This window comes from Zosterops lateralis (assembly GCF_965231275.1).
Source record: "Zosterops lateralis genome assembly, chromosome: 6".
Classification (NCBI taxonomy): domain Eukaryota; kingdom Metazoa; phylum Chordata; class Aves; order Passeriformes; family Zosteropidae; genus Zosterops; species Zosterops lateralis.
In genome coordinates this window covers 45,256,959-45,284,037 of record NC_139761.1, presented here as the reverse complement: position 1 = coordinate 45,284,037, position 27,079 = coordinate 45,256,959, and the positions used below count along the sequence as shown (strand labels likewise).

At 46.4% G+C, this 27,079-nt stretch overlaps 2 protein-coding genes across 2 annotated transcripts; one reads left to right on the top strand and one right to left on the bottom strand.

Moving 5' to 3' along the window:
- Positions 1–1,846: 1,846 nt before the first annotated feature.
- Positions 1,847–6,410, bottom strand: RPLP2 (ribosomal protein lateral stalk subunit P2). Its single transcript, XM_083863769.1, has 5 exons — positions 6,316–6,410; positions 5,750–5,873; positions 4,032–4,080; positions 2,360–2,458; positions 1,847–1,968 (listed from the first exon to the last, which is right to left on the bottom strand). Exons 2-5 carry the CDS (start codon positions 5,870–5,872, stop codon positions 1,892–1,894), a joined length of 348 nt encoding a protein of 115 aa, XP_083719895.1. The 5' UTR covers position 5,873; positions 6,316–6,410; the 3' UTR covers positions 1,847–1,891.
- A 2,496-nt stretch (positions 6,411–8,906) lies between these two features.
- On the top strand, positions 8,907–25,370 carry PIDD1 (p53-induced death domain protein 1). The gene is made up of 16 exons (XM_083864020.1): positions 8,907–8,984; positions 10,951–11,321; positions 13,074–13,487; positions 14,144–14,347; positions 15,202–15,256; positions 15,460–15,661; positions 16,299–16,427; positions 16,734–16,913; positions 17,489–17,636; positions 18,569–18,704; positions 18,929–19,079; positions 20,405–20,528; positions 20,889–21,007; positions 21,420–21,527; positions 22,490–22,695; positions 23,430–25,370. Exons 2-16 carry the CDS (start codon positions 11,048–11,050, stop codon positions 23,665–23,667), a joined length of 2,688 nt encoding a protein of 895 aa, XP_083720146.1. The 5' UTR covers positions 8,907–8,984; positions 10,951–11,047; the 3' UTR covers positions 23,668–25,370.
- The last annotated feature ends 1,709 nt before the right edge of the window (positions 25,371–27,079 follow it).

The window sequence follows — 27,079 nt, the reverse complement described above, 5'->3', positions numbered from 1 at the left end:
GAGAACTGCTCCCAGATTTTTTTTCTCAGTTTACCAAATTAGCTGCCCCTTTTCTCAGAGCAGGTTGACTGACAGTTTTCATGAAAATTACACTTTCACCAAGGAATTTAAAGGTTGTATGAGGACACTCACCACAGATCACGTCCCTAATTCAGGGTTAAAAGGTCATATGGAGAAGACAGAGAAAGACATGGTGAAAAAAGAAGTTAATGTAGATTTAGTTGTATTCCTCCCCTCATCACAGTAGCCAGCAGCTGGCACCACACGTTTGTTTCATCCTATGAGCCTGGGCACAGCAAACTCATGGAATAGCTCAGTGCCATTCAAACAAATTCCTTTGTGCATGGAAAAACCCTGAGTGGTGTGCCAGGGCAGGCCCTTCCTGTGTAAACACTGAGGGTGCTCTTGAAGCAGCAAAGCAAGGCAGCTCTCAATAAAACCACATACAAGAACCATTTTTTTTTCAGTGACCTGAAATGGAGAAATCACAAAGAAAAGCAACACAGCCCCCCCAATCTTAGGGCTGAACCACTGCCATTACAAGTCTGACAGAGAACTACAGTGAACAGGAGTGGCTTCCATTACTACTAGATCACCAGGCTGGCACTTCAAAAGTAGATGAAAGGTATTGGCACTGTTACCTCCTGTACATTTTTCTTGCAGCGGGGACAGAAGGGTAGCAAGAGTTAGCTGTTTGAATCATGGCCATTTTGAGGCTCTTAACTTCCAACTGTTTTGCTTGGCTGTGAAGCATTGGGTGTTTTCTCTCAGTAAACCATAAGAGAGATAAAGTTAAGTTTTTCCTACTTGGATTTCACCCATCTCTACTCTGAGAAGGACTTGCCATGCTTTGTCCAGTGACTCATATGAACACAGCTGTATCAATGATTGCTTCTTCTCCAAAAACTACACTAGAAAAGCTCCTCAGTATACACACTGCAGGGGTATCTTTTTTACTTTACCTCTGCAGACTTATCAGATGCAATTTGTACACTACCTACCTATACTGACAGATGAAGACTTCCACAAGAAGCCAGGGTAAGTTACCTGCCAAAACCATCTTCTAGCAATAGACATTTTACAAATAAAGCAAAAATTACCTTCCTCTCAAGCTGATACATTCTTCTCGGCATGCCAGAGATGTTTCAGTTCTCCAAAAACACCGTTCTCATGTTTCTTTGTTTACATCAAGGTATGATTTAAGTCCTGATAGCCCAGAACAGTCAGTCAAGCATGAAGGGCACCTCTGCACTGATCTGTGTCCCAGGACAGCAGGATGCAGTTAAGTTGTGGTGTTGTTTTTTTTTTTTTTTTGTTACAGACTGCTAAGCATATGAATGTGAAAGGAAAATCCTACTCAACCATTTCATTGGTGTTGTCCCCAGATCTTGGAAATCTGACAGTAATGAACTTGGTGCTTTTAAATATTTAAAAAACAAATTACCGTAATTAGTTTAGAAATTATGTTTCTGGACTAATTCAGGCCTGCTGTTCATTCAGTTCTGCATTTTGGAATTGAATAAACAGATCCTGGGAAACAAAATCCTTTCATTGCTTAATAGATGAGCCACTTCACTGAGTAACCAAGAGCAAAATAATAGGAGTAGCAGAAGGCTAATACCAGGAAGATTCAGTTTCCACAAACTGTTTAAGAGCAGTGTCAAAACAAGCATCCAAGATCACAGCTTTGCCATTTCCTCAGTACTCTCTGAGTCCTATATCCTACAGTCTGCCAGAAAATTCACACACCTACTGCAGACAAAGATAAAAATCAAAGCTGTGTCAGAGCTATTTTAAGAACAGCTGAATCAAAGAGCACTTGTATGGTAATAATAACAAACACAAAAACATTTAAAACAAAGGATTTTAATAACTTCTCTATAACAAATAATTAATCAAAGAGGCCGAATCCCATGTCATCATCAGATTCTTCTGATTCCTCCTTCTTCTCTTCTTTCTTCTCCTCAGCTGAAGGAAAAAAAAGACCAAGTGAATAGTCAGTATTAACACTGCACTACAGATTTTCAAGACACAAGTTTTGGTGTTCTAAGCTCCCCTGTCTACAGGTATTGGAGCCTTCAGAGTTCATCTCATTCCCTTTCAGCAACCAAACACACTGAACAGATACAGACACTACTGTACAGGGCTGGTTACACCACCAAGTCTCTTTGAGTCTTGGTTCTTAGCACGACCAATCCTAAGGCAGATAAAGAGCAAATGCTCCTCACTGTCCAAAGGAGAAGTAACTGTTCAGTTGATATTTCTGTCACATACTGAACTGCCAGTATGGACTCAGTAAACTGTTACCAGAGACAAAAGGAGTTGTTGCCCTGTAGCCACCCTCTCCACTCACACTCACCAGCAGCAGGGGCAGCAGCTGCAGCAGGAGCAGCAGAGCCCCCTCCAGCAGAGACTGCCACCGCTCCCCCGGCCGGCATGCTGGCGAGTTTTCCATTACCTGAATGGGACACAAGAGAAGGTATTGATTTATTTACATGCTCATCCCAATCATGGAATAAGGGGAAATGGAAGAGTGCAGAAAAACAGATTCTGTCTCATTGATTGAACCTGTCACTATCTGCTGAAAGGAACAAGAGGTTGCATCCATGATAAATATAAACTGTTCTCTGAAAAACATACAGGAGTTTTAACATTCACAAAGGTTTATCCCAAGAACACTGGCAGCATATTAGTAAGCTTTCTTCTGTATACAAAGTGCCAGTCTTTTTTCCAAAAGCTGTCATAAAAACAGCAGCTAACACATCCAATTCTGAACACCCACATTGTTCTCTGAATACAGCACAGTAGCCCAGAAAGTGATAATGTACCTCAAAAGTAACAAAGCAGCAGCACTTGCTTCCCTTGCTTTTCTCCATTCCCCCCCCCTCCGCTTTAAGGTTAAAGAGAACTCTGAGGGCATAACTGGATCACACTTACAGGAGAGAAAGGGAAAGATTGGTTTATTTATGGCAAAGAGTACAGTATTTTAAACTCAGCACCCTATGAAACCTATTGCATTTCCTTTGAGACTTCTGATTTCTGCTTGTATTTGGAAAGCCAGCTAGTTCTCTGTCCTCTTGTCTTTCACATACCAAGGCTCCCTTGGCATTCAAAGGTCACATAACACACTGTTTGCTTGTATTCCAGTTTCTGGGAATCAGTTTCTAAATTATTCCCTGTTACTTCAGGATCTAATTAAACTAGTAAAGTAAACAAACATGTTTCATATGCATGTATGTTCTAAGAAACAATTTATTTAAAGTATTACAAAAAGAGACAACGTAAGTGTGTTGTAACCACATGTATAATAGCTCTCTTAGGTCTTTCAAACCACATGGATAGAAAATGTCCGGTGCCTGCTCCTGACAGCAAGGCTAAACGAGTCCTGGCAACCTTTGAGCAAAAATATGCCTGCAAATTCCCTTGTGCCTATACACTTCCAAAAAAAAAAAAAAAATTCATCAATCAGAAACCTTTGCACTACCTCAGCTCTGCTTTAATTCTGCCCTATGACCAGTCAATCCATGTGAAAAGTTGCAGCTTTGGTAAGAGCACAAGTTTCTATGGACATCAGCCCTCAGAGTTCTGTCTCGGGGAAAAGGAAATGCTGGACTCAGAGCTCTACAACATGTGCACTGGAGAGGCCTGTGGCTGCACCCCAATGCCAACTGCCTGCTCTTCATACTTTACGTCACTGGTGCCCACAAGGGGGTAAAACACAAAACACCTCCTAGAGAACCCGAAAGACAGCTCAGTCTCCCATCAACATGTCCAGAAAACCACATCATGAGCAGACTAGCAGTAAGCTCATACATGCAGAAGTTCTCCAGTTTAATGTGGTCCACAAGCGAAACCCAGCAGGTACTGGCACTGACCTGCAGGGAATTAGAATGGACCTGATTTCACTCAATTCAGCTGTGATGCCCCATGCTGAACAAATAGTCAGTGACTTGGCAGCAATTCTACACTCTCAGGTCTAGGCTATCCAATAACAGAGGCAATTACCTGGGTCACTCACAGACTCTACTTACCCTGGGCAATTACATCTTCAATGTTTTTTCCATTCAGCTCACTAATAACCTGCAAGTAAAATTTAGAATGTTAGACTTTCCAAACAGCATCAGATTAAGCTACATTTAAACAAGTACTGATGATTCATCATATGCAGCACCTCCATCCTGCTGCTTATCTAGTCCCAAAATTCCTTACTTCTCAGTGCCAGGAACAGAACATTGACATGAAAACTTCAGCTAAGTCTTTAATACTTCAATCATTTCCATGAAATCTGTTACTGAATTCATAATTACTCCAACAACGTTGAAAAAAAGATGATACAGAAATGTTGTGGAACTAATTAGGAAGCCCCACCAACAGTGTAAGTCACTGAGGGACTGTTTTCTTGCTTAATGCCCCCTGGGAGGCTCTGAAGCGCTGGGTACTGGACCCAAAATCACAGGATCCCATTTCTAGCCCTACCAAATGTTAAAAGCCAAGCTATTGTATCCTTGCTCTGGAACACAGAGTTCCAACTTTAAATTTACTACCACTGTTGTATAACCAGGGATGACAAAAGCAAAACACAAACCCCAAAACTGCTAAAGCAAAAATAATTCTCCAGAACTTACTGGTAAGTCCCAGCTATCAGGAGTCAGGAGCCAAAGCCAAATCACTTGAGCCAAGAGCTGTTTAACAGGCACCTTCTGCTTATACAGAGCATGGCACGTGTGAAACTACGTGCCTCTATGACTGCTCTATCCAGGAGAAAGGGACTTTTGAGGCTTCACTACACTTACACAGGCTTAAAATACAGACAATGCAAAAATTATGACCAAACTAATTATGACCATATTCCAGAACAATTTTCCAAATATTGGAGGATCAGAGAAAGAAATCCATGTATGAAGATATTAAACCTAAAGGAGCCAAAGACAAAAGATCTGGCACTTAAACAGGAGCATGACAAGTTCAAAACAGCATCTCAAACCATAGTAAGGATGCTGCCAGCTCAGCCAACCCACTGTCTCTTTGGGCCTCTGGTAAAACACTGGGAAAACAGTTTATTTTTACCTTTACCTCTCTGGAAACACTTCCCATATGAGTATGGGACAAGTGATAAGATCATTTTATTGGTTCTTGGTTTTTTCCCAGAATTGTTTTTAGGTCCACAATGCTGAAGATCTATCATATCACAAGAAATATTCTAATACTCTTTAAAAGTCTGTTTTTCAACACAACTGCTTTGGTATTAATTTCCAAAATCTTTCTATGTATTACCCTCAAATACCTTTAATCTCCATGTTAGAATTTACCTATGTTCCTTGGTGAGGAAACAAATGCTCCTTTGCAGCACACTAAGAAACAATGTATTACTGAGTATCAGGCCTTCAACAGTGTTAGCTCTGGATCTGTACTGACTGAAAATAAGAAGCAGAACTCCAGTGCAGGCTATACAAGACCTCAGAACATTTTCAATGTATCCTTATATGCAGCCAGTATGTCAATGAGGATGATTAGACTGAACTACCAGGACTCAGCAACAACCGACAGCAACATCTGCAGAGGACAGGTAGTGAATAAGAAAAGCAGAGTTTTAAACAAAGTTCTAAAAACTTATGATTGGCTCAGTGGTGTTTAGAAATCACGCTGGTAAGGATCAGCGAATGTCTCAACAACGGGAAGACTGAAGCCAAGGAAAGAGCTCCCATGTCTGGTGCTGGTTAGGACATCTGGAATTGAGAGGAAACACCACCTTGTTCATGCGTTCATCGTCCGTCTCGATGCCGACACTATCGAGGATCTTTTTCAAGTCCTTGGACGAGGGGGACTCGTTGCCCCCGAGCACGGCGAGCAGATAAGCTGCAACGTAACGCATCCTACAAGACAGGAGAGCAGAGTTTCAGCACGGCCGAGTTAGTTATGCTCGGAGGGAGCTCATCCTTTCTCCCTCCGATCCACAACTCTCTGACTCGGCTTCTAAACGCGAACCCGCGGCCCGCGAGGCCGCGCTTCCCGGCCTGTGCCAGCGCGGGGCCCGCCCGGGGCGGCCCGGCACACACTCCCGCCAGCGCCGGCACCGCACACCTCTCCCGAAACAAAGCGACACCGTGGCACGGCCGCCTCGGCGTTCGCCTCAGCGCGCCCCGTCCCTCCGCCAGTCCCGGCCCAGGCGCAGGCCGGAGAGCACATGGCCGCCATTCTCCCCTCCTCCCCCCCCGCCCCGACTGGTCCCGCCCGAGCCCCGCGGGCGGCGGCGGCCTGGCGCGGTGGGCCGGACGGCACCATTCCCGCGGCGCGGGGGGGGCACCGCGCGCTTACTTGGGCGGCGGCGGCGAACGGGGACAGCGGCCCGGGACGTGGGACGTGCGCTCGCGAGGGGAGAGCGGCGGCGAAAGGAAGGGGCGGGGCCTCGGCAACGCCTTCTTCCCGCCACCCCACAACAACGAGCGCTGCCATTGGGCCGCACCGGCGGGCAGCGCGCAGGCCAATGGGAGCTGCGGGTGCGGCCGCCCCTAGCGCGGCCGGTGACGCATGCGCAGTGTCCCTCGTTGATGTGCTGTGCGGCCTTGTCTTTTGTGTGGGGATGGTTGTGATTCCCCCAAATGACGGAGTCACTGAGTCAGTGAGATTGGAAAACACCTCTGAGATCATCCAGTCCAACCTGTGACCGAATTCCACTCTGTCGACTAGAACATGGCACTGAGTGCCACATTCAATCTCTCCTTAGACACCCAGGAACGGTGACTGCGCCACCAGCCTGGGCAGCCTGTTCCAATGCCTGAGCACTCTCTCTGTGGAGAAATTATTCCTGATGTTCAACCTAAACCTCCCCTGGCACAGCTTAATACTGTCCTCCAATCTGAAATCCTGCCCTGGCCTGCCCAGGCCTGGCCTGGCCTGGCCGGATCAGCACAATCCCCTCCATTTGTCCCATGAGTTGGGTTCTGCCTCCAGGTACACATGAGGCAGATACACACGCAGAGTCCTCACATTTGTTTGTTTTGTATCAGCACAGAGATGGGCAGTGGGCGATGAATCCAGAAAGCCAGCACCTGTCTCTGTGTATTTCTTCATGGAAAGGGTGGTCAGGCATTGGAACAAGCTCCCCAGGGAGGTGGTGGAATCACTGTCCCTGGCGGTGTTCTGGGAACAACTGGACATACCAGTTAGCTTTGGTCTAGTTGTCACGGTGGTGTTTGGTCAGTGGTGGAACTCAATGATCTTGGAGTGGCCAGCAGGATTAGGGAAATGATTGTCTCTCTGTACTTGGCACAAGTGAGGCCACACCTCAAGTCCTGTGTCCAGTTCTGAGCCCCTCACTCCAATACAGATATTGAAGTGCTGGAATGTGTCCAGAGAGGAGCAATGGAGCTGGTGAAGGGTCTGGAGCACAAATCTTATGAGGAGTAGCTGAGCTGGGGTTGTTTAGCCTGGACAAAAGGAGGTTCAGGGATGACCTCATCACTCTCTACAGCCACCTGAAAGGAGGTTGTATCAAGGCAGGGGTTGGCCTCTTCTCTCAGGCAATTAGCAACAGGACAAAAGGACATAGACTTAAGCTGTGTCAGGGAAAGTTCAGCTCATACATTTGGAAGAATTTCTTCACAGAAAGGTTGATTAGACATTGGAAAGGACTGCCCAGGGCAATGCAAAAAAGAGTGGAGTCACTCTCCCCAGAGGTGTTTAAGGAAAGACTGGGCTTACCATGGTCTAGTTGACATGGTGTTGTTTGGTCATGGGTTGGACTGAATGACCTTGGAGGTCTTTTCCAATCTGATTGTGGTTTTGTGAAATACCTCAACTCCACTGTTGTGTGGATCGGCTCCTTGCACACTGGATGACAGAACCCACTTTTGGGACAGCACACAGAGGCAAGGCTCTCTGCAGGAGGGACAGGGCTGCTGTCCTGTGCTGGGAGGCTGGGAGGGGGTAATCCTGTGGCAAGGTCTCACCATGGGATTACGGGAGTCACCACCTGTGCTTGCTCACTTGATTTCCTGCATTAGGGAAATGAATAGAAGTAAAAGTTAACACTGTGCTGAAACCCATTGGACCCAAACAAACCAGGAGTGCTGGTTCAGCAGCAGGGCTATGTGTGGGCTGTGGCTATCCCTGCCTTGCTGCCCTGGGGGTGCCCCAAAGATTCCCAGTGTGATGGGACTTCTGTGGTAGCTCAGGTGCCCTCAGAAAACAACCAGGTCACAGTGTTGTAACTGAGCCAGAGCTTGGAGCAGTAGTCAGTGGTTACTGTCTACTACCTGTAGGAAGAGAAATTTCCCTCAAGGCCATGTGCACCTTGCATCCAGAGTCCTAAAATTAATTAGGTTGGGAAAGACTTCTGAGATCATCAAGTCCAACCTCTGACCAAACACCACCCTGTCAAACACACCATGGCACTAAGTGCCATGTCCAGCCTTTCCTTAAGCACTTCCAGAGACGGTGACTTCACCACTTCTCTGGGCATCTCATTCCAATGCCTGACCACTCTTTCTGTGAAGAAATTCTTCCTGATGTCTAGCCTGAACCTGGACATCAGCTGGAGAGCATATCCTGCTGTCCCATCACTTGTTGCCTGGGAGAAGAGGCTGACCCCCACCTGGCTACAACCTCCTTTCAGGACTCTGCCCCAGCCCTGCCCCTCTTGGGTTCGCAGCCCTGCTCCATTTCTCTCTCTGGATTTGTATGGAATGAGCACAACACCCCGAGCTGCCCGTGCCTCCTGCTCCCTTGGAGCCCGGGGGAACCGCACCGGGACTGGCTGCGGTGCCGGGGCCGTGCCCGTGTCGGGAAAATCTCCTTCTGTGGCAGCAGGACGCCCGGCTATGGCTCCCCACCCCATCCGGCCCATGTCCCGCTGCCTCTGGCACCTCCCCCGTCCCGTCCCGCCCCGGATCGCGGCGCACCTCCCGAGAACTTTTCAGGAAGTGTGGGGCAAAGCCCTGCCCGGCCCAGCCCCGGCTGCCGAGTGCCCGGGGCCGGTGCGGAGGGTGAGACGAGCGGGGCCACGGGCCGCGGCTGCAGCTGCTGGCGGGCCTGGACACTGGCGTGGGGTGACGGGGCCGGGGGTACAGCGTGCTGCGGCCCGGCCCGGCTGTGTCCGTGTGCGGGGGTGGGTGTCCATGTGCGGGGGTGGGTGTCCATGTGCGAGGTTGTGTGTCTGTGTCCATGTGCGAGGTTGTGTGTCTGTGTCCATGTGCGGGGGTGTCTCTGTCCATGGGCGGGGCTGTGTGTCCATGTGCGGGAGTGTTTGTGTCCACTGAAGGAGTGTTGTGTGCCCCTGTGCAGAGGTTTGTATGTGTGTCCATGTGAAGGGGTGTGTTTGTGTCCATGTGCGGGGCTGTGTGTCCATGTGAAGGGCTGTGTGTATGTCCATGTGAAGGGCTGTGTGTCCATGTGAAGGGCTGTGTGTATGTCCATGTGCGGGGCTGTGTGTCCATGTGAAGGGCTGTGTGTATGTCCATGTGAAGGGCTGTGTGTCCATGTGAAGGGGTGTGTGTGTGTCCATGTGCAGGGCTGTGTGTCCATGTGAAGGGCTGTGTGTGTGTCCATGCACGGGGCTCTCTGGGTGTCCATGTGAAGGGGTGTGTGTGTGTCCATGCACGGGGCTCTCTGGGTGTCCATGTGAAGGGGTGTGTGTATGTCCATGTGTGGGGCTCTGGGTGTCCATGTGAAGGGCTGTGTGTATGTCCATGTGAAGGGATGTGTATGTCCATGTGCGGGGCTGTGTGTGTCCATTGAAGGAGTGTTGTGTGCCCCTTTGCGCGGGTTTGTATGTGTGTCCATGGGATGGTACGTGTCTGTCCACATGCAAGTGTACATTTCAGAGTGTCTGTGGCACCACGTCTCTCCGTGTCTGTTGACCCCAAGGCTGTCTCTGTGGCTGCCAGAGCTGCCCTCTGGTTCCTTCCCCACTGACAGTTTTACAAAGCTATGGCAGATGGACTTTTTTCTTACACATGTCTGTAAGGGGGCTGTGTGCACAAAGTCTTTGCAAGAAATGCTCACCTTTATACTAAAGCAGTAGTTTCATTTTTATCCCATTGGCACTCAGTTTCACAAACCAGATTCAACAAGGACCCAGCACAGTTTGCAAGCTGCCTCTGGGCTCTGCTTCCTCTTCTTCTTGTCCTTACATTTCTGTTCTTTCAGGGTGAGGCATTCTTGCTCTTTCAGGGGATGACGCCTCCCCCAGACTGTGCCTTGGGAACATCAGTGCTGCCACGTCCTACAGGCTAACTTTAAAAGCATTGCTCCTCAGGGTGTTGCTGAGGCATTAGCTTGTTTCTGCTAGCCTCGGACAGCAGCCAAGTTTGTTCTAATTCTGCATTAATCAAAAGAAACTTGTATTTACCAATTCGATCCATGGCAGGATTTACAAAGAGCTCCTGATACTCACATCATGAGCTCGTTTAATTGCTATGCTCAGGAGGTGCTCCTGCACCACCGACGTGCCTTTTCTAACTCTGTCCCTGACACATTTTTTCTGCTGCCCTTTGTCCACTCACTTTTATCCCATTGACACTTGGTTTCACAACCAGGTTCAATAAGGGCCTGTCACAGTCTGTGAGCCACCTCTGGGCTCTGCTTCTGGCTCGGGTCTCCCTGCCCCAGTTTTCTTCTCCACTTGTAAAACTTTCCACTAACGCACCTTGAAATCTGCATTAGGCATAGACATTTACATTTATATCTTTTAAACCTAATATTGGTCCTTATTCTGATGGTGCATAATTGCTCCATTCCCTGCTGAGATGTTGGCTGGAAAAATTCAGAGGTGTTCCCTTGGAGGAAAAGCCTCTATGACATTTATCACACTGCATTTCTGTGCTCTCTGCCTCCAAAGCTTTCAGTAACATACATGTAGTCTTTCCTACCATCTTGCTGTGATTATAAACTATTTCCAGCCACTCTGGACAGGGACAGGAGCCTTCATTGTGCACCTGTGTTCTTTTTCAGAGCCATCTTTCCTCCTGTCCTTGTCCCAGCTGCCTTGTGGTGCTGCCAGTGCCTGCCTGCCTGGCAAGTCAGAGCATGTCTGGACCCTGTGGATGAGATGCAGAAGATGGCAGAGCCGCTGGGGCTCGGGGATGAGTGTGGGGAGGGGACTTCGGGGGCTCCTGCCCTCGCTGGCTCCTGCCTTGCGGACAACAGACTGAACCTGGACGTTTATCCTGACGGCTGCCACCGCTTCCTCCAGCTGTTCAGGGAGCGACAGGAAGAGGTGGTCCAGGTCGAGTTCCTGCGGCTCAGCAGCAACGATTGCCTCCTTGACACCACACTGGACAGCCTTCCTCATCTGAAGCACCTGAAATCCCTGGTGCTTAAAGGTAAATTCTTGGGCCCATCCAACTTTTCTAGGCTCAGATTTTTTGTTAATCCTTCTCTCCACATCTGCAAGACAAACTGCCCTTGGAAGTGTTTTGTTACAGTGCCCCTTAGCACAGCTTTGGCTCAGCCTTGCTCAGAGCTGAATGCAGATTTCAACAAGGTACAGCTTCTAGTGTCTTATTTCCACGCTTTGTTTCTACAGCTGCCTCAGGACTGGGTTTTTTGGACTCTGGTTGGGTTGATGCTGCAGTATTTTCTATAGCCATTCTCTAGAAGAAGAGCATTTTGTGCAGTTAAACAACAAGAGGGGGGTTGAAAGGTGTTTGATAAATGTTCAGCCCCTCTTTAATTTTTGGGAGTATAATAAGCTGCCTTTGCTGTGTTTCTGTCTGAATTACTCAATGCCTAATCCTTGCTTACTGTCAGTGACTGGGTTTAGCAGAGTTCAAGACAGACCAGAAGAGGCTGATTCAGTTCAACATTTTATCTAAAGTAGGACACAGGATGTGCATGTAATTTGGCAAAGTGTAATAACTGTTAGAGCTGTAAATATTAGATCATTCTTTGACTGTCTCATCTATTTATTATGGGAGGATCTCAATACAATTTGTATGATTTCTATATCAGACTGAATCATTTGCTCTTTGGGAGACAGAATTTTAAAAATAAATGAGAAAAAAGGAGAGTTTGGGGGCAGAATTCAGGGTTCTAGCTGAAAACTGAAAAGTCTGAAGGTTGTTTCTATATCTGTCACAAATTTCTCATATAAATAATTTGGTTTGTCTTTTCCCTCTTTAGTAAGGTGGCAACAACAGCAGTACCTTTTATCAGTCTTGTTTTGTGACACACCCTGAGCATCCTGAAGTGCAATAAAGTAGTTCATTAAGATCTTATGTACAAAGTACAAGGTGCCTGTTAGTTTGGTTGTTCTCATTTTGTACCATTATGCAGCATAAAGAAATGTTTGGTGCCCTCTGCTGTATATGGATATAAATAGAAAACAGTGGAGAAGGAGTATGAAACAATGCACAAGTGAAAAAGTTTGGAAGTTTCTTTTTGTTTGCTCAAGTTATTTTCCAGGAGTACAGCCCTTCCCCAGTTTGAGTGTCACAAGCTGGAGTATGGAACTTTTATTCTTCCCTCTGTGCTGTCTCCTCTACAAAATACTGAATTACCTACTTTCCCCCGGCACATTGTCACTGCTTTCCTCATGTCTGTCTACAAAATACTGAATTAACTAGTTTTTCTCACACATTTTCACTGCTCTTTCCTCTTGGTGCCCTCGCAAGGGCAGATTTCAGTCCTCAGGGCTGATTGCTTCTCAACAGCGTGGATAGAGCCTTGAGGGCAAGGACTATTTCCTTGATCCATAAAATGTTATGTGTTGGCCACTGGTAGTGAGGAAGAAGTGGGGAAGGAGAGTGGGAGGCCTGAAGGTATATGTGCCACCCTGCTGAAGTGTGGTAAATGTGTGGGGTGACCTGGCTCATTCGAAGCTTTGACTCCAGATGTGTTTAGCAGAGCTGTACTGGTTCACTGGGGCATCTCCTGATTTTAAAAGATCTCTTCACTGTTAAACCCTTTTTACTGACCAGGAAACTGAGGCATGGAGCAGAATCTCCCTTGTCTGTGTACTTTGTCATACTGATTAGTAACTCCCAGTCTTGTGGATGTCTGTGCTGAATCTCACATGAGGCTGGTGAGCTCACCTGGTAGCATACTGACCTCTTCCTCTACTTCATTCCACCCAGGTGGCCATGCTAGGGATGAGTTTGGTTCCTATCAGCATGGCTCCCTGACAAGCTTGCCACCAGACTTGGGGAACCTCAGGTGTCTGACTCATTTGGATCTTAGCTTCAATAGACTCTCCATCTTGCCAAGCTGCATTCTCCACCTCCCCAGCCTCCGTGTGCTCCTGGTGAGCCACAACAGTCTGGTGACACTTCCTGAGGACTTTGGCCGTCTGAGGAAACTGACTTTCTTCTCTGCAATGAAGAATCAGCTGAAAGACTTACCTCAGAGCATTGGGGAGCTGTCAATGCTGCAGGATCTGGATCTCTCAGAAAATGCTTTGGAATTGCTTCCTGAAGAAGTTGGGAATCTGCACAACTGCACAGAGCTGGATCTCTCTGGGAATCGCTTATTGAGCATCCCAGACTCCCTAGGTATGTATTTTATTGGGGAAGAGAAGGACATTGGTTTGCCAAGCTTTTGGTACAACCTCTGAGACCCTTGGTCTCTATCCCCAGAGCTGTTAGCATAAACCATGTTATATTGGAGCCAAATGGAAGGGGTATCTAGAAGGATCATATTTGGTTCAGTCAGTGCATTTATGCTTTAACAACTCTCTGGGCCGCACTTTCTGTTTCTGTGAATCAGCAACACTGCTGAGATTTCAGTACAATTCACAAGGACTGAGGATCTGACCTGGCTGGTGTTGGCTAGCACTTGGGACTAGTAGCAGAAGAGCTGAGGTTTGATGGGATGCAGATCTGGGCTTGAAATCACACTGTTCACTGTGGATGAGTCCACAGAACCACGCTCTGACTTTTGCTGTCCAGCTTCCTGGCTCCTGTGTTACTTTGTGACCAAGGTTGTTTTTGATGCTGTTACAGAAATGGCTTACTTGTAGCTGAAAAGCAGAGGACAGAGGTGGTTGCATTTCCTCTCAGCTAATTCCTTGCACTCCTTTATTTAGTGAGCTAAAGGGATGCTAAGCTTTTTGTGTTTACATCAGCTGAGGAGGGAGGGAGGGTTGGAACTGCCGTGCAATGCAATTAACAGCACGGATGGGGGGGTCACTTCTTGTTCCAACCTGCAGCCAATTTGAAGTCTCTGCGTCGGCTGCATCTCCACAGCAATCTCCTGGTGACAGTCCCTGCCTCGCTTGCCAGCCTGCCCAACTTGTCCAGACTTGATCTGCAGAACAACTGCCTCCGTGCCATCCCTGCTGAGATCCAGGCCTTGCCGTTCGTGCACGTCCGAGGCAATCCCTTGGGAGAAATGGAACCGTCCCCGCAGGCTGGTAATTGCAAGGCTTCTGCTGCTGTGTGTTCTGCCCAGCTGTTCCCTCACTCAGCCCAGCATGGTGTAGATGGGTTTGGATTAGAGAAGACAAGCAGGGGGGAATCAGATCAGCATTTATTTCTCTGGAATAATTATTAAGTTGTAAGGAGACAGACAGCACTAGTTATGTTTTTATGAGGTCTGTCCCAGTCTGAAGGGCTCAGTGGTCCCTAGAATTGGGCTTCCTTGGTAGGATTTTACAGTGGAAGTGAAAATGAGACTCACAGGAAACAGATCAGGAGAGGTCCCTAAAGGGGTCAAGCCTTTTTAGCAGAGGTGAGCACCAGTTCCTGGACTTGCTGCATGGCCCTAAGGCTGTGGTGGCTCATGCTAGAACCTCAGAGAGCAGCAAGGGGTCATTCTGCTGTGCAGTTACCTCCTGCTTTCCTGATGTTCACAGGCTGCAGAGGAGCAGCTTTGTCCAAGAAGAAGGTGATGAAATGAGCAGGAATCTAAGCAGGGTTTCCCAATGGTGCTCATGTTCACAAGAGCAAGCACTGATTCTTGGGGGTAGCCCCAGGCAATCAAACATGGCCCTGAAAACTGTAGGGATAAACTGAAGTATTTTCTAATACCCTCTGCTTTTGAATTTCCCTGGGGTAGAGCCAGCATTTTCAGTACATCTTGGGACTTCGAGGCCTCATGCCATCCTCTTGCTGTGGTGTGTTCTGGAGCCCACTGCAGCGTGACCAGGATTCCATTAGCAGTTTCTGTCCGATTAGGATTAAGCCAAAACTGTTTAGCATTTCTTGTCTACCTTGGTTTAAGTAATTTCTATCTCCTTCTCCTACCCAAATCTTCTTATTTCTACAGATAAATCCAGTGTCAGAAGGCTAAAAAGACTCTTCCTTGCATCAGGAGAGGGCAGGTAAGCCTCTGTTATTAAGAGCTTATATTATTGTGGTGTAAAAAGGTCCCAGACAAGGTGCATGGTGGGTATTGCAGGAATGTATGGGAGCCTATAGCCTCAGTAGGCCATAGTATGAATCACAAGTATGAGATTCTTTTGTTGATTTTTGGAGGGCTGAAGTCACTGCACAATGTCATAAATTCATGCATTTCTTCTGGAAGCTTTACTGTCACCTCTGAAGGCTGCAAAGTGATCCTGGCCTGTGGCATCCATTTCTACTTTCCGCCGGGGGCTGCCCCTGTTCCTCTGCAGATCTACTTTCGATCCCTCACGCCGGATCCTCAGTGGGTAAAGCTGAGACACCATGATGTCCTGCTGAGTAGAGTCCTGGAGCTGCAGCCTCATGGGGTCCAGTTCCAGCAGGTGAGGATACACCCAGGTGCACCTCCTGATGAATCTGCCTTTGCAGTAGCTCAGTACATTCTGAGAGTGCTTTTTGGGACCTGTGAGACATTTACCCCCATCCCTGTTGCTTTTAAGTAGCTGCAGGTCCACCCCTCTAAGAAGCCATGCTGCAGAGAGTCAGAAAGGACACAGCCAGCTTCTCTGATGTGCTGGCCTGGCACCTTTGCCTTCCCCACTGCTCCTGATTGAGCTGAGCTATAACCTTTCTCACTCACAACTTCCCTGCTCTACCAGAGGATAAGTCTAGTGTCTGGCTTTAGCCTGAAAGGAGAATGGTTTGCATCCTTCTCTAAAAGTCTGATTGTGTGGTTTGCATTCAAGTTGGGGCATAGTCACAGCACATACCAGCCCCATCATGGCTGACAGCAGCTCACTGCAAAAGTTGCTTTGGCCTTTCTGCTCAGAAGCTGCTGCACTTTTCCTGCCAATACAGTCTATAGCAGACTGGACTGCAGGGCAGAGCAAGTTCTTTGATTCCCTACATACAGGTCATGCTCTGCATTCTCTCTTCTTGTCTGCATAGGAAGTCACAGAGCAGACCTGGGCTTGGTTTTATCCTTTCAATTGGTGTCTCACAGGAATGCTTTTTTGCCAGGAGGTGCAGATCTGGATGCCATATATCTCACCTCAAACCCCTCACCAGCATGAGGTGGTAGTTCGGACCTTCAGTGGGCAGAGCTGGAGTGATCTGAAAGCGAGAGTGAGGCGGAAGAGAAAATCAAAGGTGAGCAGATTGAAATTACCAGCGACACACTTTTTTCCTGTTACCCTCTTTGGTTGTGCCTAGCCAAGAGTGAACCTATTTGAAACATCTCATAAGCTGTGTTTTGACCAGCTGCTATAAAATGTAGTGGATTTCAGTTCCAGGTTTCCTCCCTCATGGAGGTGTGTCTCCTGAAGTTGATGAGTTGCAGCCTGCCATGCTTCATCCCTGATCTAGTACTTTCTTCTGCTTGGCTAGTACTCATTTTCCTGCCTTTATTGTATTAAGTTACATGCCTATATGTTTTCTTTTTGTCCTCTGTTACAGAAGTGTGTGGCCCACTGTTGTGTCCTTCACTTCTCTTGGTTCCTTGTTGTGTCTCGACTTGTCCAAAATGAATGCAAAGTGCCAGCAGAGGGGACATTGCTCTTTTCCAGTGTGGATCCAAACATCAAAGTGATCTTTCCTCCTGGAGTCACCAAAGAGCCTCGTAGTGTCAAGCTGCAGGTATGATTGCTTTCTGGTGAGCTCTGGTGCAGCTGTTTTCTCATGTTCAGTACAGAACTGAACAGAGATGTCTGCCCAAGGATAATTAATGTCTAGACATGGTTGCTTCATGGGCTGACCCATCTCAGATCACCTTCCCTTAACTTCCCTGCCTGCAACATGGGCCATGCTCTGTGCCACCCTGTGTGGGAAAGGGATCTCCAGCAGATCAGTGGGTAGCTGCTATGAAGGGAGCACAAGAAGATTTTGCCCCTTTTTCCCTTGCAAAACTGACCCCAACCAAACAGCTCAGTGAGAATTGGCAGTGGTGGGGAATCTAATGTGGATCTAATTCTAAAATTAATTGTTCTGTAGAACTGCTCTTGTAATACTTTAAGATGATGCTCTTGTTATACTTTAAGTCCATCCCAGCCTGACAGGTTGCCAGACTTCAGCCAAAGTTCACTGTGCGTTATTTCTCAATGGGCCCTGCAGCAAGAGCAGCATTTGCCCACTGGGTGCTGGAGGAACTGAGTGAGCAGTGTGAGAATTTGGTGCCTGACTGCTCTGCTCGCTGTGCTGTCTGCCACATCCAGGTGCTGCCAGTCTCTGCAGAAGAGATACAGGAAATCACAGCCAATGCAGAGTGCAGAGCCAGTCCCCTGCTCTACCTCTCCCAGGACTCCACAGTGGATTTTCTCAAGCCAGTGAGAATTCAGCTGCCTCTTCCACCTGGGGTCACAGGTCAGCTTATTCCCAAACTGATGAAGGGAAATGGCATATTTGGAAAACCACAAATGGCAAGAGAGAATTTTGTTTGCCTCTCCTGTTGTTAATAAAGCTGGCTGCTTTTCCTACAGGAACAGCAGGGTGTGTCTGCTGACTGTGTCAGTGCAGAGTGGTGGGAGGTGAAGGTGGTTCAGGTCCATCAGATCAGGGCTGGGGTTCACAGACCAGAAAAGTTGGGAGAATGGCCTTGACAAAAGGATTTTTCTGCCAAACCACATGTGCATTTAAACTACTGGTTTTACTATGGTGGATTGGAGAGGCCCTCCTGCCTACTGAGGAGATGCTTTGTAAAAGAGCTTCAATTCCTGATTGGAAATAGCTTGAAGCAGGAAATGAACATCCTGCCTCCAGGAGTCTGCCTTCTCTTTTCTTTGCATATGAATCAGGTGCTGAGCCACTGCATTTAAAAATGCATGATTGTATGCTAAGCCACATCCCACTCTGAAAACAGAGTGGATTCCTCTGTTTGCTGAGTACTCTGAGTCTCCTCACTTCTATTTTCTTTGACCACTCCTGGTTTTCTTGTGAAGAAATACACAGCCTTCATTATAACACTGCCTGATATTTGTATGCCTGAAGTGCATCAGGAATGAAAAGTCTATGAGATGTACATTAGAAAGAGATAGAACTTAATTAGTAACACTAGATTTTAGTGATGAGAATTATCTAATGGATCTGTTGGTGGGAATGAGCACGCTATCATTTTAACTCTGCATATTTTGCCAGAATATCCCAAAAGCAATGAGATAGCCTGGTCCTTTTATTGCTGCTCTGCTTTGACCAAAGTTCAGTCCTGGATGCTGAAGAGAAGGCCATGAACCCTTTAAAGAGTAAATCACCCAAAACTTCTGCTGCATATAGCATCTCTTGATCATTGGTGTCTTTAGGGCTAAATTTGGATCAGTCAAGGCTGCATATTCTCCATGGTGACCTGGAGGGCCAAACCTGGAATGACATTACCAGTGAGGTGGTGCTGGAATTGACCCATCTTTATGCAGTGTTTGAAGTCACTCACTTCTCCTGGTAAGTGCAGGATTAGTCCTGAGGAAAAGATGGGATGTTCCTCTGCCTTGCTTTTCTCACACTCTGACCATGACATTAACTCTGTCTGTTCCCTTTTCCTTTTGCAAGTCAGGCCCAGTGTAGCACTTTGTCTCTACCTGTCATTCTTCCCAGCCCTGTGGGTGTGACACTGGCATCTTTCTCTGGGCAGGGTCCCTCCATATTTTGTAATTCCTTGTCTCCAGGTACTGGCTGTGGTACACCACCAAGACCTACATTGGAGGCATTGCCAAGAAGGTCTATGAGCGGCTGCGGCTGTACCAGGTGAACTTCATCGCACTGCAGAGGAAGAGGGATCCCGAGCAAGTCCTGCTACAGTGTGTCCCCAAGCACAAGGTCTGATCTGGGTTGTACTGCCTTGCTCCTGAGCTTCCCAGACTTCCCTTTGTAGGATGTAAAGGCAGCAGTGCATTGAATGGTCCTGTTCACCACCCCAGAGTCATGGCTGGGGTATGCTGTCACCACACTGTTGGTGGTGTGATACTAACTCACAGGGAGCTGGGAGAAGAAAAAAACCTCATTCTGTGCAGTGGTAAATGCCATGCATTGATTTCCTCCCCTGCAAACCCTGAGGACTGGGCTGATAAAATCATCTGAACCACAGTTACAGACCTTGTATATGCTATTATCATCCAGCAAACATGAGGCAAAACATGTTTGCTTAAATTTAAGTCAGAGTTTACATGTCACTTGTCTGACGTGGGCTAGTGGTGGGGGCAGCAGCACTGCTTTGTTTTCAGCTGGAGTGGTTAGAAATGGTACTTTTCCTTATGTTCCTTGCTGTTCTCAGTTCAAGCACTGGAAAAGAGCATATAAGCACTCCTTAATTTGCTTCAGTGCAACATCAGGTTAGTTTATGCTATGAGTGTGAGCTCATCTGGCTGACTTTGTCAAGAAGGCGATGGGAAGTGCTCACACATTCTCTTCTGCTGCCTCTTGCTAGGGGTGTCAGCCCTCAGCAGTGTTGTTTCAGACTAATGTGAGTATGAGTGTGCAGCTGTGGAGAATGTGTCCCTTGGCAGGCAGTGCATCTTGGTGAGGTGAGGGTTATTTTATCAGACTGTCACTACTGGGCTGCATATGCAGCTCTACATAATTCTCTGCTCTGGTTGCTCCTTCTCTTTACCTGTGTTCCTGTAGTGAAGTGACCTGTGGACACAAACATCTGCAAGGATTTTTTATATTGGGTTCTGGGCTAAAACTGTCTCCAGATGAGGCATCAATGACACTCAGAGTGAGATTGTTTGGGTCTATCTGTAATCCTGCTGGGAATGGTCATGGAGTGAGAGAGGTTTACTGTTACAAATAGAAAAGAATCTAACCTGACTCCTGCACTGCCACTGTGATCACATGCTACAAAGTCAAAATGAGCTTTCTGGTGTCCTCAGCTGTGTGCTATTGTAGCATGTGTCTTTTTGCAGAGAAAATGTATTTGAATAGTGAATGGGATATGGTAACAAGTAAATTCCTCCTTCTCTTTGAAGTTAAAAAGACCTGTTAAAAAGATAGAGTGCTGAAAATGCTTTTCTAATGGGTGTTTGTTCATTTATTTATATCCTTTTCATGGAAAATAGTCTTCCCTGTTGAAGGTGAAAGGAACATCATGGGTATAGAAACATGGGTTAGATGTGCTTCAGACCAAACCCTGTTGTCCTTGTCAGGTTGACCCAGTACTGAAGAAGCTGCAGGACCGCTATCGAGGACCTGAGCCATCCGACATGGTGGAGATGTTTGAGGGAGAGCAATTTTTTGCAGCTTTTGAGCGAGGCATCAGCATTGATATGGGTATGGCAGTACTGGGCTTGTTCTGCTCCTACCTCCCTCCCTCCCTCCCTCCCTCTTGTCCTGCTCTGACCCTAGACCTGTTTCTGCTGTGGGTTGTACTCCTCCATGGCATTCCTCTCTGTCTCCAGCTCACCCACTGCTCACAGCAGCCAGCCCCTGGACATTGAACTTGTCACATTTTCTGATCACACAACTTTTCTGTCTGCTTTTCCTTATGAAAGTGCTGTTTGCAGACTTTAATTTCTTCTCATGCTCTTGTAAACCTGTGGAGGGCAATAGCCAGGTGGGTTTATTTTTATAACTGATCTGCTTCTGCACACTTTTCTCCACAAGTTGAGTGCTCCCTGCTTCTCTGCACAGATCGCCCCGACTGCGTGGATGGACGTCTCTCATTTATTTTTTACTCCCACTTGAAGAACATGAAGGAAATCTATGTGACCTCCCCTGTGGACAGGAAAGGCCAAGCTGTAAAAGGCCAGGTGAGCAACCAGTTATACTGACTTCTTGTTTCCTCCTTCATTATTATCTTTAGAACATTTGTTATAATTATCTCTGAGTGCTGGGAATTACTCTTTTCCTACCCTCTTTCTCTGCCTTTGCATTTCACTGACTAAACTGTGAATAATCAAGAAGTATAATCTTGAAGGATCACTCATCACTTAACTGTCTGAATTACATTCCTGCCATTTTTGGGGTGCTGGCAGAAATTCCAGCCTTTATGGCGGAACCTCAGTGCTCCTCCCAGTTATACGTAATTGAGAGGCCGTATTTATGGGCTGAGGATAGATGAGAATGCTGAACTCATTCTTTTCCAAATGGAAAAGATATGGTGCCAACAGGCTGGGCCACTATGCTTGAATCAGCCTCACTGCACACTTTCTCTTTGCAAAGGTTTCTTTCTACCGAGGGGCAGTTCCAGACAGCATCCCTGAAGACGCCAGCAGGAGGAGAAAAGGTCCAGACTCCCTCTGGCTTGCTACTCTGCCCATCAAACTGCCTGTGAGTTGTCTCCTACAGAAAAATTAAACTAGATGGGGTATGAGCGTGGCATTCCTGCTCAGCTAATTTTGTTTTCCTCCATGAGAAGGCATGCAATGAATGACCACATGAAATAGCAGCCCAGCCATGTCGTGGTGGAGATTTTACACTTCCCTTGAGTAAGGTCTTCTGAAACAAGAACATGAAGAGCTGGGAATGGTCTCCACCTCTCCTGCTCATCTTGCCTGTCAAGCACAGGCCTGTTGGATGGGTGATCAGAGAGCCAGAGAGGGTGGATCCTTTGAATAAATGACAATGTAGTATGCAAGGAAGCTCGCTGTAATTAAGGGAAGTGTTTGTTTTGTTTACTAATTTCTTAGTCACACAGCTCATGCAGCAGGAAAAAAGAAAGGAATAGGATGAGGTAGTTATGCTGGATTTGAACATAGACATTGAGTGTAGGTATTCTGGTGTGAGTTTTAAAGGCTAGGCTGTATGTCACAGTGAGAAATGCAACTTTTGCTTACAGAATTTAAGTGACATTTGAGAAGCCTAAACCAATAAATACCTTGGTAGGCTGAATGCTTCCCTTCCGATCACGTGTGATGACCTCATATCCCTTTCTGACACACACAACCTCAACTACAAACCTAGGCTAAGTGCTCTCTTACTGCTGAGGCAAAGATGCTTCAGCAATGTGGCTTATTTTAAACTGCTCTGTAAATGCAGGAAAGGAAATTTCTGATGTGAGCTATGACTGTGAGTACTACAATTTGATATTTTCCTGAGGCAGTGAGCATTGTTGGTCTCTGCCAGTGTGAGTCCTTGCTTCTTACAGCCTGACCCTTCAGCCCCAAGAGCTTCCTTTCTCTCTAGTAAAAGGAAGGAGATTTCTCTGTGGAGACTGAGTGGCCATACACTGTGCTCTGCAAAAACAGATGGTAGAGGAAAGAATGTTTTTTCTCTCTTTTCTTTGGACACAGCAACTGAAACCCCGCTGGGATGAGAACCTCGGTCCCCTGAATGGCTTCTCCTTCCCTCCCTTGAACCTGGGCAATGCTGAGACTGGGTACCTGACACAGGCAAACCTGCTGAGCATTGCCACGCGTGTGGGAGCTGACTGGCAGAGCATCGGCCTCAACCTGGGCCTGACCTACCAGCAGATTGAGCGCATAGGATACAATAACAGGTGAGATAGGACACAGTAATCAACAGTGGGACATTATAGCTGTCTGTACATCTGTCTGAAGTGCGATAGCATAAATCAATGCATGGCTGGTTGAAAGTTCTTCCACTGTGATCATTTCCCTGGATTAAAGATGGGTTGACTAATGGCTCTTCTGAAAATAATACCTCTTATAATGGGAAACTGATTATTTTCTCTTGCCATTATAAAATAAAGCTTTTTGAAAAGCTTTTTGTTTGAAAAACAAAATTGGGAAATAACAAACCTGATGAGCTTTGTAGTTCAGCTGAGTTGCACTCCTGTTTTGTTCTATGATTGGATTCCTGGCCAGCCTCCATCTCTTACAAAGAGAAATGATCTCTGGCTTTAATTGTGAATATCGTTATTCAAAAAGAGCTTGTGGTACATCATGGGACATGCAGCCTGACCAAAAAGCCAAAGCAGTAGGAGACAATTAGACTTGTTATGATCAAACTAGTGTTCCTGTGAGGAAATTATATTCAAAAGCAGAATGCCTTAATTTGATACTTCTGTTAGGAAAATATTTTATAGAGAAACATTCATGCAGGAACTGCAACTCCCATATGCTGGGTGGGGAAGAGGCAGGCCCACTGAGTGTTTTGTGTGTCTGGGTGGCTTCTTTAAGCTCTAGCCATGGCTGGGACTTAGGTAAGGTCTCTTTGGTTTGTTACTCAGGCGAGCATGTTGGTTACTTCTGTCTTTCCTCCTTTCTTCAGAGAGGACCTCAATAAGCAGATCCTGGACATGCTTTTCTCGTGGGCTCAGCAGAACTCAGAGGATCCTGACTGTGTGAGCAAGCTGATTACAGCCATGAAAGAGAGCGGGCGCCAGGACATCGCTGATGAGATTGACGCCATCATCGAGCTGGGGCGGCAGAAATACAGCGAGTCCATCCGCCGGGTGGGCCTGGAGCAGGAGAGCAGCACTGAGGACTCTGCAATAGCTATGACATAGCACCTGGCAAAGAAAAGTGGGGTTTGTGTGGGACCCCGCTGTGTACCCAGAGTGATGGTGCCTGGGGGCTGCTCCCTCCTCAAGAGCCAGTGTCTTCCTGAGGAATCTGGGCATTGATTCTCTCGGGTCTCTACTCACATGCTACTTCTGCCAGTCCCATGAAGTTTAGAGTGCATTTATGAACTTTTTTTCTACTTCTACTTCATGACCTTGAAAACTAATCAGAAATGTGGAGTAATTTAGAGACTGAAGTGTCTGTCAGCTGAGTAGCAGCTTAAGCAGTGTTTGATTGATTAATACTCGTATTACATGTATTTATTTATAACTTATTCCTGAAACTGGAAACAGTGCTGGAAGCACTGGGTGTGAGTATTTGGGTCTGTTTGTGCTCCAGTGCTTGATAGGAAAGTGGAGGTACAGTCATGTTATGAAGGCCTGTGACGTGGTGGGGACTGCTCAGCCATTTCTGTTAATGATGCGTTCTGCTCACAAGAAAACGTGAACTGTATTCCCCATGAAAATGTTTTCTATTTTTTTCCAAATCTCTTCCAGTTCCCTTAAGTCCAAACAAAGCCTAAGTACTTGTGGAGAAGGAAGAAGAAACTGATTTCTAGAAAATTTGCTCTTTTTTTTTGTTTTGCTCCAAAAGCTATCATGAAACAAATAGCCTGCTGCACCTGCAAGCACCTTTTTAGACAATGCATACATACTGCTGATCTTTGACAAAGTTCCAATTTTTATTTTTTAAAAAAGAAGTAAAAACCCATGACCTGTTCTGGGAGAGATTCTGATTTAAGTGAAATTAAAATTTCCCATGCAGTTTGCAAGGGGTAGTCCTCACATACTCCCAGTGAAATGTGACTGTGTAGTAGTGAAGGTGTGACCCCTCCTGAAGTCTGGTGAAAAACATGACTTAAATTTGCATTTTAAAAACTGGTCTGACCAGCTGTAAAATAAGGCAGTGTTGTGGGTTTGGCATGAACCACGCTGAGCTAACTTCCCAGTTTTTCATCCTGAATATCTTGTATAAGGCTGGAAGCATTTACTGCTTTTTAGCTACTCCATGATTTATTATTGAGGGGCCCTTCTCTTCCTGTTCCCCATCTCATAATGGCTATCAGTTATTGACCCACTAATGACAGTGGAAGATTACATGCAAGCTTTTTGAAAGACTGCTGTCATTTAAGTAAATTCAAGTCTTTCAAGATAGGTTTGAATTCAGCATAATTCTCTAAACATTACTTAAAGGGTTGCTTTTAGTCTGAAAAAAAAGTGTGTTTTAAAATGCCAGGTTGCACCGCCCAAAGTCAACGTGCAGTTGCAGGTTGGATAAATTCTGGCATTTTCTTCCCCTCGTGAAGAATCATCAGTGGCTTCCCTGATGCTGCTTCAGACCTACCATCAGTATTATTGAAAGAGAGGTGTAAAATAGTTGTGCTTTTTTTTTTTTCTCTCATTTAAGGCTGTTCTAACATCTCAGGCTACAGAGTGCTTACTGTCCAATCTGGAACACTGGACAAGGACTTGCAGATTTGAGCTATCACCTTGCGACTTCCACAGACTGGATTGTTTAGGTTGTGCTGCCCCAGGTCTCATGTTGGGTTTCGAGTCAGCAGAATGCTCTTTTGAATGTACATTTTCTCATGTATTCTGTGTCATATGTTATTGTTTGTAATTTTCATGGATACCAACAAGGTATTTGTTCTTTCCTCCAATTTTGGAGAGATGGATTTGAGCATATTGCTCTCACTGGGAATAAAATCAGCACTTAACTGTTTCACAGCATGGCCTGCTATTCCATAAATGCCTTGAGTTAGATGGAGACTGGTCCCTTTAAACCTGCTGTCAGGAGAACACATGAGCTTGGCTGTGCTGTGCAGAAATGAGAGAAGAGCTCCTGTTTGGATACTGCCAGTTGCAAAGCACAAGACAGACTGCAGCTGAGTTAGTGGTGTCCCTGGAGGGTGGCTTTGCTGCAGTGGGGCTAAGCCAGGAAACACAACGTTCAGGGAATGAGCAACAAGGCTAATCTAGAAGGGACAGGGTGTAGGGTAAGCCTGTCCTCTGGTGAAGGTGCAGGAGAAGTTTACAGGAATCACAAGGTAGCGTCCACAGCTACAACAAGATGAAGCTTGGCTGCACTTAGCTTTCCATTTGTGATAATCAGGCCAGAGCTGAGTTGGGCAATGCTGGAATAAAGGATAGGTAGGCTGGACTCTGTGGAGCACTCATCCAGGCATCAGCAGAGCTATAGCTCTTCCAGAAAAGAGCTTGGTGCCAAGAGAGAGGAAGGTTAGTGCTAGGTGTTCAGGTTACTCTTGTAGTGGGTGGCAGCCAGGCCAGGTGACAGCAGATACCAAACCCTAGACAGTTTCATCAGTAGAACAGCTCAGGATTTGGGCTGATGACTTAAGGAAAGGTAAATATTTATTGTACCCCAGACAAGGATTGTTATCTCCAGTCTTTCCCTGCTGAGTTATAGCTTCCGAGCTGGGTCTCCTTGTATGCATCTGACTTTCTCCTTGAAGTGACACCAAAGCAAGCACCCAGCTGAGGACACCCAGGTGCTGGCAGGAAATCAGAGCAACTGTTCAACTGCTCTTTCCTTAGCTGACTTGGCAGCAAATATTTGAGCTGGATGAGAGTCAATGGAAAACATTATTTTGAGGTGAGTTATCTTTATCAATAATCTCTTTGAGGCACAGTAAGTCTTTCATAAGCCTATGGCTGCTATGACTGATAACAGTTGCAGTAGATGGTTGAAACAGCAAAAGAAATAACTAACCTGGCATTTATCTTTTGAATCAAAATATGGCATTCCTTTCTGACTTCTGTCATGAATTCATCACTTACTGGAGTAGTAGCTTTCCCTTTCCAGCTATCTGGCTTCTTCTGGTGCCTAATATGCACCTTATAGTGTCCTACAGATGATCTGGCAGATTTTACGGTTTTTACTGTGCATGATCCCAATGTGTCCAAAATCCTCCCAAATAAATTTTTACCAGGAAAATCCTACTTACAAAAATTTTTTAAATTAAAGCAACAAATTGTTTGAGAGTAGGAACATTTTTTCTCTGGATCCAGGTAAGATGCTCCCAGCTCCTACAGATATTAATAAAAAGAAAAGTTGAGAAATGAAAGCCCAGGCAAAGCTCAATTCAGTTTATCAATTCCATAAAAAATACAAGGGAAAGCCTAATTATGTTCTGCAGGGGGTTAAACAGTTTACACAGTCCCATCAGTAAAATGCTGTATAATTCCCAGTAACAGACCTGACTGAAATACAAAATTGAGACTGAGCCCACAGGGGCTTCGTTCAGTTTCTCTGTTTACTATGGGCAGGCAGCAATAGTGTAAAACTCAGCACATCCGTAGGATTGCTCTGATAAGGGAAAGGAGATGTCTGTGGTGC